General features: G+C 38.6%; 1 protein-coding gene across 2 annotated transcripts; it reads right to left on the minus strand.

Annotated features, from left to right (window-relative positions):
* Positions 1-1,507: 1,507 nt before the first annotated feature.
* On the minus strand, positions 1,508-11,285 carry BLOC1S5 (biogenesis of lysosomal organelles complex 1 subunit 5). 2 transcript variants are annotated; one of them, XM_039712136.1, is made up of 6 exons: positions 11,236-11,285; positions 11,073-11,205; positions 9,803-9,885; positions 7,544-7,673; positions 5,849-5,907; positions 1,508-3,581 (listed from the first exon to the last, which is right to left on the minus strand). In XM_039712136.1, exons 2-6 carry the CDS (start codon positions 11,161-11,163, stop codon positions 3,402-3,404), a joined length of 543 nt encoding a protein of 180 aa, XP_039568070.1. In that variant the 5' UTR covers positions 11,164-11,205; positions 11,236-11,285; the 3' UTR covers positions 1,508-3,401. The 2 variants fall into 2 exon arrangements, with proteins under 2 accessions (XP_039568070.1, XP_039568069.1); XM_039712135.1 differs by lacking the exon at positions 11,236-11,285 and having other exon boundaries at positions 11,073-11,229.
* Positions 11,286-20,725: the final 9,440 nt, after the last annotated feature.

The raw sequence follows: 20,725 nt of genomic DNA on the forward strand, positions 1-20,725 counted from the left end.
TAAAGTGTGTGTCTTCATCCATCAAATGTCTTTTACTTACACAAAACACTGTTACAGTTACAACTGAACAGCAGCATTTGTGTTTCACACCTCCTATAAAACCAGGCATCCTCATGCTCCTTCTCCAGACTACACTGACACCTGCTGGGGAGCTTTTGTCAACCTCAGAATCCACACCCTTGAGACGATATTCAGCATTTTTCAACTCAGCAGTGAACTGATTCAATTTACTGCCTGATCATGCCATGTATCTGCTGTATAGCTTCACTTCTGAAAAAAAACCCACAATTTTTGAGGAAAGTTCTAACAAGTCATAAATTATCAGAGATGTGGTGTTCCAGTTGTAACGATCTACCTTTTCTTTGAAATGTATTACCTAGTGTCACCATGGAAAGAAGCAGAGGAAGAACATACGAACCAGCACCCTCCCTCATTCCTAGGAATAAAACAATGTGGTAGGCTTAGATATAAAACATTCCAAGAAGAACAGCACTTAGGTTGTTAACATAAGGCAATTAAAAAAAACCCAAACCCTTAGATACCTCTCCATTTCCTCAATTTGTTATTGCTCCTAAGCAGGGGCAGATTTCATACTGCAGTTCCAAGGAAGACACCAGCTTCTTGCTCTGTGTTCGTTAGAACAGAAAGACTAAGAAAATACTCCAGTGGTTACATGACACCCACTATCAGTTCCAAAGAACATTTCAGCAAAATAAGCAGCACTAATGGTTAAACAAAAAGTCATACACATAGTCTGGTACAAAAAGGATTGCAAAACTCAGCTTTCATACTAGAAGTTAACTTAATATTGAGGACCTTTTTCAATTCCCATTGGAATCCAATGCAAACTTCTATCAGGTTTAAGAGGGATTAAATAAATCCTCAAGATTTTTAAAGCTATGGAATTCAGTCATGTAAAGTTGCAAGTATAAGTGAAACACTTCCTTCATGCACCAATGGCATAAAACCAACTATTAAACTATTGATTTCTTTATCTCCCAAATAGCCGAGGCTGTGAATAACAAAGTCTATAATTTTGCAAAAAAAAAGTTGCACTGTGGAGAACTATTGTGTTCAGACAGACCAGTCCCACTCTGATAAAAAAATTCTGAAGACAGAAATCTTTATCAGTCAGACATACTGAGATAGTATTGGACACATCAGGTATTGGTTGATATGTTTTTAAGCATTTGGACAGAAAAAAAGGTTTTCCTACATATGTTGACAAGCTGCTTCAAAGATGCTTTGAAAAGACAAGCTTTTCCAAGCAGTGTATCATGCAAAAATAAAGATGAAAGTTACTAAACGAAATTATTTCAGGAACAGATATTTTTCATTTACTCCCCACAATGAATAACATTGACCAAGAGGTAGACAGATTTTCAAGAAGTGTGTTTTCAAAGGATCTCCAGCATAAAAGATTCTTCAGCATAAAACATTCTGAAAGAGGAACACATTTTCAGTGTTAGTACTTATTAAGCTTTCAAAAAAATCAGGAGCACACGTCCCAGGTTTTGGAAATACCACTTTATTTTCCAGTGAATATCCAAATGAAACACTTGCATCATTGCTTATGAACCATCAAATTGATGAAATACTAAAACCTACAGCTCCAGTGCACAGTTAATTAGATATCTAAATCTTAATAAAAATTATCAGTGCAAAAATAAAAATTAATTCAGTATGCAGTTAAATGCATTTTGTTAGAAAGATATTTGGGCTTTGGGCACATATACATCAAACAATCTGGTAAGAGAAATCACTTCCAGTCTGTGCTCCAAACAAAACTATTCCACACCCAATTCTAAAGACAGGCAAGAACTAATTTTTTGTTTTTAAATGAAGAGTCTGAGCTTAGTTACAACATTCATCACGGGTACACAAGCTGAGAAATATTACAGAAGTAACTCTCTATTCAGATAGGAGTTGTTAAAAAAAAAGAGGCTTTCCTATTTTTCATGTGTGGGATCCTTTTGAGACATCTATGTTTTTTCCATTCAGAACAGAGAATTAACAACATTCCAGTGTGCCCCAGCATTGGCAAATCCTCTTTTCAGTCCAGATACACAATGATGATTGATGAAGCTGTTGGGCCCACGGTAGCAGGCAGAGCAGCTTGGCAGGAATTCAGTGTTATTGAAAGAAATCTCAAATACTTATTCCATCTCCTCTCTAACTTTAATCACACTATCAACATGCTGCCAGGAATGGAGGCTTGAAACCAAGCCATAAACCTACACAAGCAACCCTTGTTGGTATATTACTGCTGCAATACAGGTAAAGCATAAATTCTGTTTATTTTTACCTGTTTCCATTCTACATTGGACACCAGCTAAATTATGGAAAGATATTTCCTGCACTAACGGTTAGCTTGCAGCAAATTTCATTAAGGTACTATGTCTCATTTTCCTTGGTTAATGAACTGATTGAATTAACTTCTTCAGTTCCACTGCTGGTAACTGCAAGTTGGGATAAAGGAAAGCAGTGCAGGAGCGTATTTCACATACGCTGTAAAAAAAAGCAGATCAGTACTACAAGCATTTAACCACTAATCTGCTCATTTGTTATGCTGATAAAGAAACAAAAATCTTACCCCAATTGCTTCATAAAGTTCTGACAAGCTTATCCTAAGTAAACCAACAGCATGCCAAATATTTAAGGTAAAACTGTACTAGCTACAAAGCTAATACAAAGACTGATATGCTCATGATCACTTTTTTTAGCTTGTTTTGGCTTTGCTTAGAACAGTAAAAGAGATGCCTGAGACATTTACAGGGAGAAAAAATGGGAATTGTTGACCAAGATTACCTGACAGTTTTTATGTTAACAAAAACCATTCAAATTGCAACTCTACTTCAAAATACTGAACATTCAGCCCAAAAGTTTGAATTACAATTGGATTTAGAACTCTGTTGAGATCTTTCATTGGTTAATCTTCAAAGTAAAATATTCCAAAAGACAAGTTTATTTTCTTGAAATCTACAAGCAGAATATAGCTTTCCCAGTGAATTCTCAGATAACTATGGCTGGAATCTATTAACCTACTTTTTGGGAAAGGGCTGTGGCTGCACACCAGGATAGCTGATATTACATTAGTCCCCGTTTTCCCAAATGATACGATACTATGGGAGAGAACTCCAGTTTGCAACTCCCTGAGCTTGATGTAGTCACACAATTTTCAGTTCCATCTTCCAATAAACAAAGAAGTACTGGCATTCCACCTGCCTTGAACCAAAAAAGCATAGATAGGCACTTAAGTTGAAAGTATGCAAACCTTTTCTTCTCATACCAAGCCTGTAGAGGAAATTCTTTTTTCTATCAGCTTCAGCTTTCCAAAAGAATCTCAATTTAAGTCAGAAGCAACTGAGCATGGCACAAATCCAGCATTATTAAAAAAGGTCTTAGAAAGAAGCGTATTTGGCCAGTTCCTTGTCCATCTCAGAATACTGCTCTTTGAGGCGCTCCATTGCTTTTCTGTGCTCTTCGTCCACCTCCGCACGTTTGTTCTGCTGCTCTTTCATGAACTCCTCCCAGTGAGCAATGCACTTCTCCTCACGTTCCACCACCTTGTCTGCCTGAAGCTGACAGGAGGAAAATAGGAAGCTTTTAACAATCATTTCCATAGTAAAATGGGGGGCTTAATGAGAGCTATATAATGATAAAGTATCTGGAAACAAGCACGAAAACATATGGAAAAGGGGAAACTAAAAAGAAAACATTTGTTTTTCTATAGTCAATCCAAAACAAGTGGTAAAATGTCTGCAATCCTACTAATATTATTGTATTAGCAATGAAGCTATTTCTATAAAATACGATAACAGGGATATTAAATGTTTTGAAGCTGGCAGCTAGTGTTTCTGCTTTAGCCAGCTAGCTCTCACTGTGATTAATGCCTTCCTTTAGAAATAAGTTATTTTTCCCCTCATATTTTCCTACTGCTTGGCTTCTGCTAAGTCTAATTCCATTCACTATCTTATCTTGAAAAAAAAAAAAGAAGTCTAGATATCTAAAAAAAGAGATCATACACACCTCCAATGCACATGACAAAACACAATGTAATTCTGTGGACTGCTTGAGAGCTATGTTGACAGTCTGGCCCCCTTATATTGCAAGTGCAGAAGCCAAACTAAACCTAGGCAGTTGCTCTTCCATTTTCTCCATCTCCCAGCAAAACAGAGGATTAATCCTTCTTTTTTTAGCCCCTCTCCTCTTCAGTGTATCAGCAATGACTGTTTCTTATGTGTGGCATTTTTGTCACCTAAAGGCACTGGGAACCCATTTATGCATTCTTAAACACTTTCTCTCGGCTTCTCTTCAAGATCACACAGCACAGGCTAAATACACGACCTTTTTCAGTGCAGCCTTTGATACATTTTAACAACATTATGCCAAGATCCATTTTGTTTGCACCCAATACAGTAACATCTCCTGACAAGATACACCAGTGTTTAGTCAAACTAACAGTTTGACAGGTACACACTACTTTGTATTCAATAGGTTTTGAAACATTGAACTTTTGAAACATTTGAAACCTTTTGACACAATTACACATCACCTACCCAAACCTAACATACTTTGTGCTAAAATCTCATTATTTCTTCAGAACACATAATTTCAGAAAGTAAGAAAAAGGTATTTCTCTTCAAGTGGCTGCACTACAATGACAACTTTTACCTGTATTTTTTAAGAAGTTACCTAATGTTACTACTCCCATTTGGAAAGTTTCAAGCCAGAAAGTTGTACTATGCAAGCTTTAAGAAATGCTATGAATCCTGGATACCTATAACTACTCTTCCACTACCTACTAGAAGAAAAAAAAAGAAAGAGTAGAAACATACAGCTAATATTTTTTAAAAAATAACAGTCACCATTCTTACTAAATGACTTTTCATTTTCTAAGTTATAAATTTCTTTATTAAAGTTTTACTTCAAACAAACAGTAGCAGAACTGTAAGAATTTCCTACCTCTCTATGAGTATCTACTCTAGTGTGAGAAACAAGAAAACTCTGTCAGTGCTCACACATGTGCTGTTTGCCCAGTACCAGTATTCAATTGCAACTGGACTGCCCATCTTCATCAGTTGCAAAAAAGGAAAGAAAAACATGACTATCAGTTTACATCCATGAATGCACAGCCTGTTTTGCTTGATGGCCATGGAAATGTCTTTGCTTTTCCTGAACTAAATGATAATCAACAGCATTTTGCAAGTAAAGAGATAACACAGGAATACAATAAAGAAGTAGGATTGGGAATACGTGAAACTAATTTCATGTATAATTTTCCAGGTTTCAGATTCAGAGCACATGTATTTCAAATAAGCAAAGTGTAGCCAACTGAAAAGGTTCCAATGATTCGCATGTTCCTATAATATACCTCTTCATTAAATAACCCATCCACAAGTGAAAAAAACACTTCCTTTTCAACAAGCAATATATATAATATGGTCAATGTTCTCAGCTAACTAGGAAAGATTTACATTTCCATTCTGGTAGGTTAGTAGATGTTTTTTGTTCCACAGAAAATAAGCTTTTTTTATATTTAAGCTTTCCCTGTATGTGACAAATGTTATAGTCTGAGCTAGGAGGAAAAATAAAGCAAAGGAAATAAAAAAATAGTTTCCATATATCAGGAGATTGTAGAAAGAGTTAGCTAGATCCATTAACTTTGCAGTGAGCATTTTATAAGTGCAGAAATCACCCCAAAAGGAGTTTTACTGCCAGTATATAAGGTATAGAAAAATATGTTTTTAAGTTTTGCTATACTGAAGGCAGACAAACTTGCTGTGAAAAGCACAAGACTCTCAGATCACAAAATAAAAATCTATCTATCCATCCATCCATCCTTTACCTTTCTTGCTTCACACTCCCTCTCTTGGAGTCTATGGATCATAGCGTTGGCAGCTTGCACTGAAAGAACAAATTGCAGTAGATCAGTCTGCTGTTGGAAATAAAAGAAGTTTGCCAGAAAGGGATTTAGAAGATGCAAGGCTGTTGCAAGGTGAAGATTATATCCCACTGTGTCACTTAACTGCCCAAGAGCCACCTGTACTTGCAGAAAATGCTTTACACTTAGAAAAGTAAGCCAGCTTATTGCAGAGTTCAAGCTCTGTATGTTCTAGAAGCCAAAGGCAGAAAGGCAGTGAGGTCCTCTTGTGCCCACACTCTTAGTGCACTACTTAGCACCTCAGAAGACATCAAAAACCACTCTCAAGTTAGCAAGTAGAAACAGGTGATCAAACTCTTAAGTTAGTTGAGTTTTGTTTTTTTTTAAATTTTTTCCCCATCAGCTGTGTATAGACTCCACATGTACAACATTTTTATGCTCTTTAACATCTTTATGAGTCCATCTCTTCTCTCCCAGACCAAGCCTGGGAAAACTTGTCAATAGAAATAGGAACTGTATTCCTATGCACTTCCTCCCCCCACCCCCATAACTTATTTAACACAGAATTAAATACACTAATTTCCCAAGCAGCAACTGGATGCAGTCCTGGACAACTGACTCAAGCTACTGCTGCTCCAGAGATCCCTTCCTACCTCAACTATTCTGGGATTCTATTACTGAAAATGTACTGCATGAGAAAGTCAGGGAACAGAACTGAAGTTTCACCCCAGTTAGATGGTACTAGGGTGCCTTATAAGTTTCAATGTTTTCCTGCAATCCTTTGGTGTGGAAAGCACCATCTACCATTTGCTATTCTGCATATGCCAGATCCCATATAAATAAGTTATAGGAAATTAAATGCTTATACAACATGCCACACAAATTGTAACAAAATCCACAGTGGCATGTTTCAACTGCATAAATTTGGCAGCTAAAGCTGTGTACCCACACTCAGAATCTCTTTTGAAGAAGCCATCCTGCTAAATGAGGGCAGCTAAAGCTGTGTACCCACACTCACTTAGAATCTCTTTTGAAGAAGCCATCCTGCTAAATGAATAAGGGGGAAAAAGCACATTTAAAAACTAGTATAAAGTCCAAACATTCTTTTAAAATCTGAGCAGTAAAGAAATATATTAATAAGGATGAAACTAAGACTAGCATGCAATTACTATTCGCAATTTGTGGCTGAATAATAATAATAATAATAATAAACTTCATAGCTATACAGCAGAAAGTTTTGTTTTAAGGGATTTAAGGGAGACAGTATTATGCACTTCTGTGGGAAAATTAAGAAACTTGAAGTTCACATCCCAGCATGGTTGCAACAAACCAGGAAACTGAAATGTTGTCCATGGCTTTAGTCAATGTGTAACACTGTTTCCAAGTGAATAGGAAAAGAATGAGCTGAAACAGCTTCTACTTAAATCAACAAAAAACTTTAATGTAACCTTAACAAGAGCTGATTGGCTGGACTACTATGTATCAAAAACATCCCTGTTGTTTCCCTTTCAAAGTCGCACAGAAGTGAGAACAAAGCACATAAAGAATAGAAAATTACACAAGAGTGGTAATTTTGTAACAGATCATATTTTGAATCCAAACTACTTAAATTACTCCTCAAAATTATGCATCAAGAGCAATAAGAAGCAACCTGCTTACATCTCTTGAAGGTTTCACTCAAGTTGTCTTGCATTGCCTGCTCACACTTGGGAAGAACACGTTCATTTGTTTCAAAGATTGTATTTTTAAGATTTTCAAGTACTCGCAGTTCCCGGAGACCACGCTTTTCCTGTCACAAAAATGAAAGAAAGTGAGTGTCTAGCAAGGAATTCCACTTCACAAATTAGAGATGGTTTCCCAGTTGATAAACTAATAGCTTTATCTCAAATACTAGACCATTGTCTACTGAAGTGCTACTCTGCTTATTTAAGAACATAGATGAAATTGCCAAAAAAAAAAAAAAAAGAGAGCAATTTTCACATTAAAACACAAAAATCCTCTAAATGACCCCTCTGGCCCTTGTGAGGAAAGACGATATTAACTATTTACACACTGTGGGGAAAAATGTCCTGTTTTGTATAGACAATTAACAGCATCTCTAAAACAACAGACAGCAACAGAGCTTGAAAGTATTTAATTTTTATAACTCAGTTGGTTACTGAGAAATAACATAGTAGTGATTCTGCTTGCTTGATGTCTGACCCTCCACAGGTGAAAACAGTGCAAGTAAAATTGTTTTCACTGAAGCAAAGCAATGAAATTGACTAATTGACTAGAAAATAATATAACACAGCTGAATAAAGAGGCAGCTCTTCTAGATCACTACTCATCATGATTAATTACAAGCACAGCAAAATTTTGTCTGTCTAAATTTACAAAATAATCTATTTTTCTGAAGCCACAGCACTATTCCCACTCTGAATTTCACCAGCATTTTACTTTAGATAAAAACTCTACAGAAACAAAAAATACTCTATCACATCAAGTGGGACAGGGATCACCACACCCATTTTGTAACTTCAGAAACAGAGGCATGCACAAGCAAAACTCCTTAATTAAACAGGCTCCAGATTTCCCAAATGCAAATCTCCATTCCTTGCACATTAGGTGCTAATCATTGAAAAAATAAGCACATATCTCAAAGTTAGAAACAAGTGGGATTTTTGGGTGCTGGTGGTCCTAAGCCCACTTAAAGAAATTCTGAATTGCAAAAATTTAAACAATCCTCCACTTTGCTATTTCCCCCCTCGCCATAAACATATAAACCAGTAACTAAATTTCAATAAAAGATCTAAGAGTATTTTAAATTTGTCTAAGAAACAGAACAAGACTTCAGGTGAAATGAGACAAATACATGAATTATCAACCTAAAGATATAAGTTCTAATTTTGTCCATGAGTTCAATATTTTCCTTCCTGTGGAATGATTAAAACTACTTACTGTATCCTACAGCTTAGTTAGGGAAAGCAGAGAAAATAATTTCTTATGACTCTCAAGTCCATAGGATACAGATCTGATGAGAGTTTATTTTATAGCCATATTTTGCTAAACCAGCAGACAAAATAGACCTGCTTGACATATAAGCTACAATCTAGGTTGTGGGGGGCTGAGGGGGAAAGACATTTTAATGTCATTACAATCAAGTCTGCATACTGGAATTTTGAGGGGTAGTTGCATTTTCAGTTACATTTTTAAATTCCACATTCTGTAAGAAAGAAAATCTATACAGAAACAGCCTTCTGCTGGTATAGGATTCAAATTTTCTAAACTTTTGCTGCCATCTTGTGGAAACCAAATTATACTTTCCAGGCTAAGCTGTACATAAACACTTCTACACATTCAGTAATTTGGCCTAACTTTGCAGCCAACCAAATAACAGTTAATCAATTTTTAATTATTTTATTGCTTTGCACAAAGTGTTCCTCTTCTTTTCCAGTAGTGTGTCTCTTGTGTAATGAAAATTTAAAAAAAACCAAAAAAACAAACACAAAAACCTGTGCTAGCTGAATCCAGCTGAGGCATAAAGTAGCTTCTCAAAGAGATGTAAACCCACACTGGCCAACAATACTTTCCTTGGACCAACTGGATTTCTCTAAGTGTTAGGACTACATTATTCTCCTACATCAATATTCTTGCTAGTCTTCTGCAGGAAAAAACAAAACAAAACAAAACAAAACAAAACAAAAAACAAAACCAAAACCACATGTTCTTTTCAAAATTTTGAAAAGAACAAGACCTAAATTACTGTCTTGTTTGCTAAAGATGCAGACATATGTTACAGGTGTGTTATTTTTGGGAAAAAAATCCATGTCAAGCCCTTTTGAAGAAAGTAATTTACCTACTATGATATCTAAAAAGATGCTAAAGCTGTTCAAAGTTTCAGACCCTGCTAGCATCCAATAAGATACAAACACTTACTTCAAATTCTTTAACAAAGTAACGTATTTCTCCCTGAATTACTGGTCGGTGATCCAGCAGTCTTGAATAGACTTCCCCAACATCTAGGAGATTAATGAAAGACATAATTTTAGTTTTTCTGTCAAATCTCACACCAGGCAACACAACACAGGCAGCACACTGTACCTCAGTGTGAGGAAGGCCTATTGCTCACCAAGCACATACAAAAGAGCACCTGAACAGAATTTGTAGGGTGACCTATGTACCCAGCAAACCCCCAGTTTAGATAAAATACAACAAACCAGTATTCCAGATACCAAAGACACCTTTCTGTGAAGGTGAATGCTCTCCTCTGTGGCTCAGCACCCTTTGTCTCAATCCTCTTTCTCTTCAGTACAGCTTCCATATCTGATTTTTAGTGCTGGTAAAATACCAGAGCTAAACACTGCCACTTAACAGAGATCCACAGAGTAAGTGTGGGAGTCTTCTGCAACAAGAGACAGGAGGAATCCTCACTACAAAGGAAAACTGTCAGCATTTTCTTGTATTCTAGGGCCAGACTTGAAACCGAGTCTTGGAAAAGAGTATTTACTATTTAAATATATGTGGAGAAACAGGCTCGCCTGTCACAAAGAAAAAATCTGCTAAATTGAAAAGCACTGTGAGAGCATAGCAAATACTGTTTCAAGAAATATACAATGTAGTCCCAAAAAAAGACTAAGGTGGTACTGCCATCTAAAGTATGCATTTTTCTGCCTCAGCTGATGAACCTGCCCTGTGGCTCTACTGTATCCACCTGTGTTTGTTCAACACCCTGAATCCCACCATGTTCAAAACGGTGCAGAACATTATTTACAAATTCGGGAAAGTCATGACTGCAGTAAATAATGCGTGGGCTAAGCCACTACCCAGTCCAAATGCTTCTGAGCACGGATTAACCCGACAAAACTTGGGTGAACAAGACCAAAAGTAAGAACTTCCCAGGAGGCTCCATGCCCGTGGCGAGCGCCTCGGTGGCCGACTCGGCTCCCCGAAAAAAAGCCACAGAGGCACCCTGGTTCCCAGTCCTGACAGGCAGAGCCAGCCAAGCCTGCCAGGTATCCAGCTTTAAACCTCAGCACACGCTGAGGGGGCCTGGAGGGCGCTGGGATCCCGCAGAGAGCTGGACGGCTCCAGGGAGGTCCCGGGACACCGCGGCCGCTCCCGCGGCCCCCCGGCCGCCTCTCCGCCGCTGCCGCGGGGTCACACAGCGGGCTCGGCCCCTCCGGGACCCGCACCGCTGCCTCCTTACCCTTTATGATGGGCTGGATGGGGGACCCGGCGGCCGGAGAGTCCCGTCTCCTGTCGCCGCGGGCGGGGGACGCGGGGCCGGCCCCGCTCATGGCGCTCGGCAGGGCAGGGCAGGGCAGGGCAGGGCAGGGCAGGGCAGGGCAAGGCAGGGCAGGACAGGGTAGCGCAGCCCGGGCAGCCCCGGCCCCAGCCCGGCCTCCCTCGCCGAGCCTGCGCCGGGCCCGCTGCCGCGCCGTGAGATCATCGCACCGCGCCGGCCGCGGGAGCCGCCCCGAGGAGCCCCGGGCCCTCCCAAAGCCGCGGGCGGCTCCTGTGGGGAGAGGGAGAGACCCGCACGGCTTCGGAGAGGGGCGGCGGGGCTGGAGGGGTCCTGTGGGCAGCTGCCCGAGGGAGCTGCGGGTGTTTGGCGTGAGGAAGAGGAGGCTCAGAGAGACCTTACTGCTGTCCACAAACGCCTGAAAGGATTTGTTAAAAAATAAATTTATTGTGAAAAACGCCAATCACTTCTTTTTGAAATTTTAAAAGTTTAATAGTAATAAAATGATTATAAAAATAGTAATATAATTAGAATAATAAAATTTGAACATTTGAGATTAGGACAATATGAGACAATAAAAACAAAGAGATACGGACATCCGGGTACTTTTTTCTGGGCAAGACAAGCCCGAAAAAGGACCCCTGTTAACCCTTAAAAAGGGTTAACCCTTTTTAACAAAAAGAGGATTAACTCTTAAAAACAATCTCCTGTTGCATATTCATACACCTCATACATGATGATAAGTTCCATTCAAACACAGGATTCTGTCTGGTCACTGTCAACTTCTTCCTCTTAATCCTCATGCTGTCTTGCTGTCTGAGCGAGGTGGGAAGAAGTTAGTTTTCTGCTGATAAGGGAGCAATAAATTCCCTTTCTCTGAAAGATTTAGGTGTCCTGTGGCTTCTATCTGGTGTGAGTTCTTTCTTAAACAAATATCTTACATAGCATAGTTTCTATTTTAACATTGTGTTAAAACCTAAAACTATATTTAATACACTACTTAAGAAAATCAATATAGCATAACTTTCTAGCATAACACAATATTCATTTTAATACTTGCGAAAAGCCAATCATAAAATACACATTTTTCACATTTATTATACTGATTTATTAAAAAAATATGGATATTGATCTAATACCGATATCCAACTGTGACAGACAAAGACTCTCTAACAGTTTAAAGTTAGAAAGTGTGAGTTCATTGCGAGGCTGGGCAGTGTGCGGGATAGCTTCCAAATACACACCACAATTTACAGGTGTTTACAGAGTCCTTTTATCTATACAAGTGTTGAATACCCAAAATACAAATACATATTCATAATTTTGGTACATCCCGTTCCCCGCTTCGTATGCTCATTAGTTCAAAAGCTGTTAAGCATGCATAGTTTTTTCCTTGAAATGGGTCGGTGGTCCCAAAATGGACCATGGGGAGGAGTTCCAAAATGAGCAATAACTGAAGTCTTCCTCGTTCTGACCTTTTTACCTTTTCAATGCAAATATGACAAATGAAGCCCTGGTAGAACTCCCATTCCTTGTCTTCAACTGGTTCCAGAACAGAGGAGGCCCACAATTGTCTCATGGTCCTAAAAGCTATTTATCAGTTTGTATATTCTTCATTATAAACCCAGCTAACCAAACATTGTATTGAAAAGCAATTAGTTATTAGTTAACTACTAACTCTTAACTTCATCAAGGCCTACCTATTTATTTTAATTAACTCCAGTAAGGCTTAACTCTAACTAAAATCTTAGCTCCTCTAAAATTTTTCTAAATACCTTAAAGTTTATGTTTCATAACCAGGTGGAGTTGGTCTCTTCTCCCAGGTAACCTGCGACAGGACAGGAGGACATGGCCTCAGGGTGTGTCAGGGGATGTTCAGGTTGGACATCAGAAGGATTTCTCCACAGAAAGGCTGATTAGATCAGACACTGCCATGGGCTGCCCAGGGAGGTGGTGGAGTCACCATTCCTGGAGGTGTTTAAGGAAATACTGGACGTGGTGCTTGGTCTAGTTGGCATGGTGGTGTTTAGTCATAGGTAGGATTCGATGATCTCAGAGGTTTTTTCCACTCTAACTGATTCTCTGATTCAGTAATTATAGTAAGAGGCATACATTAATCCCGTTGGCTTCAAGGTGCAGCAAACGTGAGTAACAGCTGCTGGACAGGCAGGCTGCAAATAAGCAAACATAAACAAATTAAAAAGAGCAGCAGTCTCTTTTTACAACTATTAAAAAAAAAAGCAAAACTTACATTAAATCCCTGTACATTAAAAAAAACAAACAACCAAAACATTTCAGAGTAGAAGAGAGGCTCTCAGTATGAGAAACACATGGAGATCCTGGAGTAGGTCCTGTGGAGAACTACAAAACTGATTAGGGGACTGGAGCATTTCTTACAATGAAAGGCTGAGGGAACTGGGCTTGTTCAGCCCTGAGAAGAAACACCTGAGAGGGAATCTTATCAATTTCTATCAGTATCTGAAGGGAGGGTAACAAGAAAATGGAGCCAGGCTCTTCTTGGTGGTGCCAAGTAATAGGACAAGAGGCAATGGGCAGAAACTGATGCACAGGAAATTCCACCTGGATACGAGGAAGGAGTTCTTTGCTGTGCAGGTGACTGAGCACTGAGATTGTCCAGAGAGGTTGTGGAGTCTCCCTCCCTGGAGATTCTTAAGCACCTTCTGGATGCAATCCTGTACCAAGTGCTCTGGGATGACCCTGCTTGAGCAGGGAGGTTGGACCAGATGAGCCACTGTGGTCCCTTCCAACCTGACCCATCCTGTGATTCTGTGAGAGGATTAAGATGTTTTCAATATACTTCTCCTCCCTCTTGGAGGGAGTATATTAACTTGTGTTTGTGACATTTTTCTTCCTGCTACTCAATAAACTCAATAATTTATAGAACAGATTGATTCTATTTAGGCCATTACATCTAAGTTTGTTTCTTCTTTTACACACTTAAAAAAAAAAATCTGCAATACATACCACACTTCTCAGTGTCATTGTATGGTCAATGAAGAATAAACAGGACCAAAATTCTGCTACAGCTACTGCAGCCTTCAGTGTCCTGAAGGCTTCCTTCCTACCTGGAATACCAGAAAGGTGCTAGTTTAGCTGGAACAATTACTAGTTTATTAGCAGAAAACAGGAGTAGTTGTACTCTTTGTTAGAAATTAGTTCTGCCCATATTCTCCTCTGCATAGCTTTTATAATAGGGAGCAATTATGTGGCTCAGGAAAAAAGAGGGACTTTTAAAAAGCTATTTGAACTGACACAAAAAATTGTTCTATTATTAAATCCTGTGCCACATCATAAAAGCTTGGAAACTACTCATAGAAATTACTATACGGGTTTTTTTGACAATGTCTATAATCTTCTAAACTCAGGCTTAAAAATGAGTTAATTGGTTTTGTTGAAACAATCTCCCCCAAAATCAGGCCAAATATAGCTGGAACCTGTCTAAATAATAAAATGATTCTTACGCTGGGAAGTGTTCAATACTTCAACTAACATTATTATTAAATTTAGCATAAGTATATAACATAAAATAGTTTTTTATTCCTTCATTGTTACATAGTTACATATATTTACTAATCAGGCAATTAGTAAATATAAGAATTACTTCAAAAATAGTTCCCTTCTACATTATCTATTTCCTGAAAGTGACCAGCTGTTGCAACCTGTAAATTAGTATTTTTCCACCTGAATCCAAAACATGTAAGCATTTGACAATCACCAGTAAATTATAGTCATGCTCATATATTAATAATATCTGCAGGATATTCCAGCTGGCTTAATCATCACTACTAATTTGGGCTAGAATTGTAGAAATCTTAATTTTACCCTTTCCAGCTTAGCTGCCATCCTTTCACAGCTTCTCAGACAAGTTATTTACCCCTCTAAGCCCTATGCTCCAGCTTTTTATTTGTTAAGAAGGAAATCCTGTAGTTAAGCAGATTTGTAACTACTGCATTTCTAGGAAAGATTTTTTACAACATGACTAATGTCAGGTTCAGTATAATGGGCCTGCAACAAGAGCAAATCCTGTGACAGATAGTTGCATTGGTTTCTAGGACTACTGTTCTGAAACCATTCCTCCTTTGTTTGAATAATGTTTTTTGCCTTTTTTTTTTTTAAGAATATGCTATTTGTTGTATTTATGCCTGGTTTTGTTTTTGTTCCCCTGCTTACTCTCATTGCCCAGTCAAGCTTATTTTCAAAACATATTTTAAAGAAATTAAGGAGGACTTAAAGAGGTGATGGCTATAAAAAGACAATACTTGTGGAGCCCCTAACCTGTCAGTTTGTAGTAAGTAGTCATCAAGTCTATTTTCCAAAAATATGGAAATAGCTATGGCTTGCAGCATGAAAATCAACATATGTAGTCATCATGTATTTTTTTGGAAGACAGGCTAAACAACCTCTGTCATTTTTGCCGTGCAATGGAACCCGCTTTCTCTTTTAGGGATCACCCTGCCACTTCCCATTAGCATTAGCAGCACTCTGAATTGCAGAATCTTCAGATGAACGTGCCGAGTCCTGTCATTTCCCCCACAGGCTGTCTGGCGATGATAATCCACGAAAGGATTATTTCATCCAAGTGGCGGTGTCCGAGTCAAATGCCGGCAACAGGCAGGAAAACCCAAACCTGTTGAGGCAGACATCTGCCCAGATGGGAGGAATCGGAGCGACGGCCCTTAAGAGGGCGAGGCGGGGGACATACTTTGTGCCAGCAGAATAAGTCCATGGGCTGCACCCGTGATGGGAGAGCAGCACCACGATCGTGATGGCTGGAAGTTCGCGGGCTGCGATGCCGATGCTGGCCGAAGCAGGCCCCGGGCTGCGCTCTTTGGAGGAGTGCCTTGTCACATTAGCCGGGCGGCCACTGTGTTTGATGCTCAACCTGGACAGACAGGCCTGCCAGGCAGAAACTGCTCAGGCAGATGATGCTGGGGAGGACAAAAATTATCCAGCGCAAGACTGAGAAGACAGATGACACCCAGCAGGAACAGCAAGCCAAATCTGCAGAATCCACAATGCAGCTGGCTAGCCCGGGGCTACCTGCCTCTTTGAAGAGGAATAGACATCACCTACGAGCTGTCAAATTAGATCACCAGCCTGAAAATGCTGAAAGAGATTTAGTTCTTCCAACAGAGAAGGGAAAGTTTAATGGATGAAAATCTTCCTAAAGGGGCCAAGGTAGTGTGGGAGGGGAAAGGGGAATCCTTCAGATGCAGCAACAATGAAAAATTAATCACCTCCTGCCTGCCTGCAGTGAGAGATGGGATGCGCAGTGTTCTGTGGCAGCCACACCGACTGTAGTCACTACCAGCTTGAAAAATAAAGGCCACGCCTGCAGGAACGTGCACAGAGCAGCAACAAGTAATGCTTGCTACAAAATCGATCCCCCTTTCCAAATCTGTGATATCTTTATGTTGCCCCGGAGCTGGGCTCTGAGGTATGACACATCTCACATTCAAGACATGCAGCGGTGGGTTACAAAAGCCCAGTCTGAATCTGAAATCTCAAATCTCAGCAAAGCAAAAGGTGCATGATAGCATTTCCCCTTTAATTTCTTTTACAATAAAATTCCAGCACAAATAAAATGTGTGTAATCCAAGTAAATTTTGATAAATAGAAAAAAAAAAGTCAAGATTACCAAGTCAGTAAGCATGCGCTCAGGTGTATGGTGAATATGAAACCTGGCATTTCCATCAGGGACTGCAGCAGCATCATCCAGTTATAGATGCAAAGAAGAAATACTGGTCTTAGGGGGAAAATATTAAATGTAGCAATCCATTAAGCAGCTGCATGATTGCAATTACACTTTGAAGTTAAAAGCTGTGAAGTACACCAAAGATTAAAAGTGGTGATAAGATTAAAGACCAAAAGGGGAAAAAATCAAATAGGCCTACTGATCCTTCTTTCTAGCCAAAAAAAAAAAAAAAAAAAAAGAAAAATAAAGAACGGTAAAAAAAAAAAATCACATACAAGGTTCTGTGATAGTTCTGTACATACATACAATTGTAAAATCAATTTGTGGCCGTACCAAGCAAATCTACTTGAAAAATCTATTCCCAGCTTCAACCTTCATGTAGCAGACAAACCATAAATCACCTGCAGAGATGCAAACAAGATGCTAGCAGATCAGAAAGAATATGAACCAGACTTCTGAATAGAAGAGTTTACACTGGATTTCTTAATGATTTTATAGTTCTATCTCTTCCTTTATTTTCATTTCTCTCAGCTAATCGCTTTTTAAGTACTTTGTCCTCTTCCAAATCAGCATCCGTCTTTTGATCATCTATTGGTTTTTTTAACCAAGCAGAAAATAAGAGATAGCCAAGTTCTCCTGCTCTTTCATCTGTAATGTTACCTGGGTGTATTTCACAGACAAAACCACTTCTAAAACACATTTTCATATAAAATAATGAATATGAATTAATGTCTTATTTGAATTGCAAGGTACATCTACATTAAATCTTACTTAAGAGTCTCAGCTCCCTGCAAGTAATCCAGGATCCACACCCACACTGAAGGGTCCAGATTAATCTTCCATTGGCTATAATTGAAATTAATGTGTGTGTATGTGTGTGTGAGTGAAACAAAGTGAAGTTATATAATTATTTTATCAAGATACTCCAAAGCTGTAATACCTATTGGGAAGTCCAAGGTGCACCTCACCTTAAAAATCAGCTCCCCATTTCGAGGCCTATGTGCTTCCAAAGATTCAGCCAGTAGCATGAAATTTCTAGACAAGGTCTACTTTAGTTTGCAAATGTTTTGAAGAGGGCTGGATAGACCATAGAGAAGGAATACAAGATGAAAAAGATTAAAAATATGTGAAAATACCACCTCTTGCAGGCAAACAGCTAAGGTGTTTGCTAGGAGATTTCATTGGTAAAAGTTACACTTTCTACAAAAAGAATCTTGGGAAATTCAATAGGTGCAAAGAAGCAAGTACTTACTGTGGGTGGGGTGAAGAAAGGTAACAAAGTGGCTGGACTGGACTCTTTCAAGTGTGAACCAGAAGTGATGCCTTCTAACTCATTTTCTGTGTGAGACACTGAGATACCAGCCTGGAAGGTAAATCACTCGTGACCAGAAACACGACAGAAAGTATGTTACACATTTAAGCTATCATAAATTATTTCTTTAGTTTTGCTGCTCAAAAGCCTTCACTTTGGTTCCATTTGAATGGTCAGATCTTCTTAGTCCCCATGTCTAAACTGGAACTATTTTTTGTTTCCAAATTTCTCATTCCTTCTCACTCTTTCCTAATCCTGTATTAAACCTGGATTTTTCTATAAAATCACTTTTGCCCAGTTACAAGTCTTAGAGAAAGAAACAACACTAGAGACTTCAGAAGTCACACTGAGCCCTCACTTAAAAGTGAAGTTACATACACAAAGACAACTAGAAACTATCTGCACCTTTCTAACATACCTCATGCAATACTTTAACACCTGTTTCAAGCTATTTGGTCTGAAGCAGTCATCCTGGCATCAAGGGGAAAAAGACAAACTGCTAAATGTAGGATATCACTGAACACTTACAATTATCATATTTATTTCACTGTTGAATTCTTCTGTTGCTGAAAGGTTGTCATGCAGCACTATCTCACCATATGGCAACACACTCAAGTCCCAGGGGCACATACTTATAAGACCATAACATGTCAGGCCCCTTGAATAAATTAGAACAATTATGCAAAATAATAATACTGCAATGATGAGATACATTAACAAATGAAAGTGCTGCTGTTCATGAAATGCTGTGAAAATAAATTCCACACATCACTGTGGTCATCATCATCATCAAAATGCAAAGCAACGAAAGTAAAACATCACAGTGCCCTTCAGCAACTGGAGTTTTAAGAATGGAGAAAGGGGTTGCAAGGGAGCAAAGTCTCTTTCACTAATGTTCAGTGAAAGTATAATAAAATATTACAGAAAGAGGAAGTAGCTTTAAATGCAGCTGAACATTTACCCATGCAAACCCTTTACACAGACCATCAATGTTAATTTGAGAGCTCCCACTACACATCTCATCTTTTAAAATTACGAACCATTGTTGTAAAATATGTACCTCATACAGTCTCAGACCGACTCAGACAGAATTACGTGATCTTTCAGAAGTGTTCTTACAGATTTATTTGTCCTTGATCAAAAGGCATTAGATAGAAAGGGGGAGAGGTAAGAAAAATCAATACCATCTGGTTTTCCCAGTCATCTCTCTAAAGGCAAAGTCTCAATTCATCCTTCTTTGCTTTTAACCCTCTATCCCCTAAAGTTTCTCCAAGCAGGGGAAAGAAAATTGAATTATGCTCAAGTTACTATACAATAATGACTAAATGCCTTTTAGATAATAGAGAGTTAAGTACTACTAATCCACTTCTAAACATTTCCTCTTTCTACTAGGTGAACTTTTTTTTTCTAACATTTCAGCAGCAAGTAACACTTTTGTTCTACACCAGAGAAAATAAAACTGGCACAAGAGGCTAGGGGATACTGCAGCAGTAGCATGTGCCAGCCTGAGAAATCCCAGTACTTGCAAACAGCAGCTGTTTGGGATTCAAAAAAATATGACATTTTGTAGCATCATCCCTACAACAACCTAACTGAAAAGATGACAGTATTGTTCCTAGCAACATTTAACTCTGGCTCAATTTCAGCATTCTCAGCTGCAATGTAAGCTATTTTCATGGATGAAGGCTTGCATATTCACTTTAAAGAACTTAAATAATTCTCACTTGCAAAAGCATCAATAAAAATAATAAATCCGTAAGATGAACGTGAAACTTCCCTAAACCCTGACTAAATGCACTGATGATTCACACCCATGCTCCCCTTGTGAAACAGAAAATGGTTAGTTTTAGCAGAATTTAGTAGAAATGCAGGTATTTTTAGGAGTATTACCATCACTTGCTCCCACATGAGGGAAAAAACAAATTCACTTGAATACATGCTGTTAGGTAACAAATGTTTGAATAAATTGGATATTAAGGGTACAAGTAACAACAGTAAACACCTGAAGCTCTCAGGCAGTCAAATATGAGAAGTTTTGAGAAAGAAGTTTCTAATGTACATTTGTACTAGAGCCCACAACTCTTGAACAGATGTCAAGATTTCAGAGGTCTTTGTAAGTACATAAGGTGAGCTTCTAAACAGCAAGGAACAAGAGTAGCTAGAAGTGGAGAATTAAGTCCCCAGGAAATGGTGAGAAATTTCTCAAAGTTTTGCCCTTAAAGTAACTTGGTGTGCCTGCAAACTTCCAGTAAAATAATTAAGAATAAAATTATGTATATCTATAGTAAACACCTATTACAGCCTGGAATTGTCCAGGCTATGCTTATCCTTCCAAGTTTCTTCTGCCCATTTATGTGTCAGGATATAGTTTCATTACCTCATCTCATTATCTACTTTTTTTTAAGGCCTTTTAACATTCAAAATGCTAAAACATCTATCCAAGACAGCTTTTTTAATATTTACTGGGTGAGAGGCTTCTAAGTAGCACACAAAATAAAAGAATATACAAGTGAAGTTGTCTGCTAAGCACTGCTGAAGAAACCAACATAGTTAATTTATCAATTAAAATATTAAAGTGTTTTTGTATTT

This window comes from Passer montanus, unplaced genomic scaffold (genome assembly GCF_014805655.1).
Source record: "Passer montanus isolate IOZ18808 unplaced genomic scaffold, ASM1480565v1 scaffold26, whole genome shotgun sequence".
NCBI lineage: Eukaryota > Metazoa > Chordata > Aves > Passeriformes > Passeridae > Passer > Passer montanus.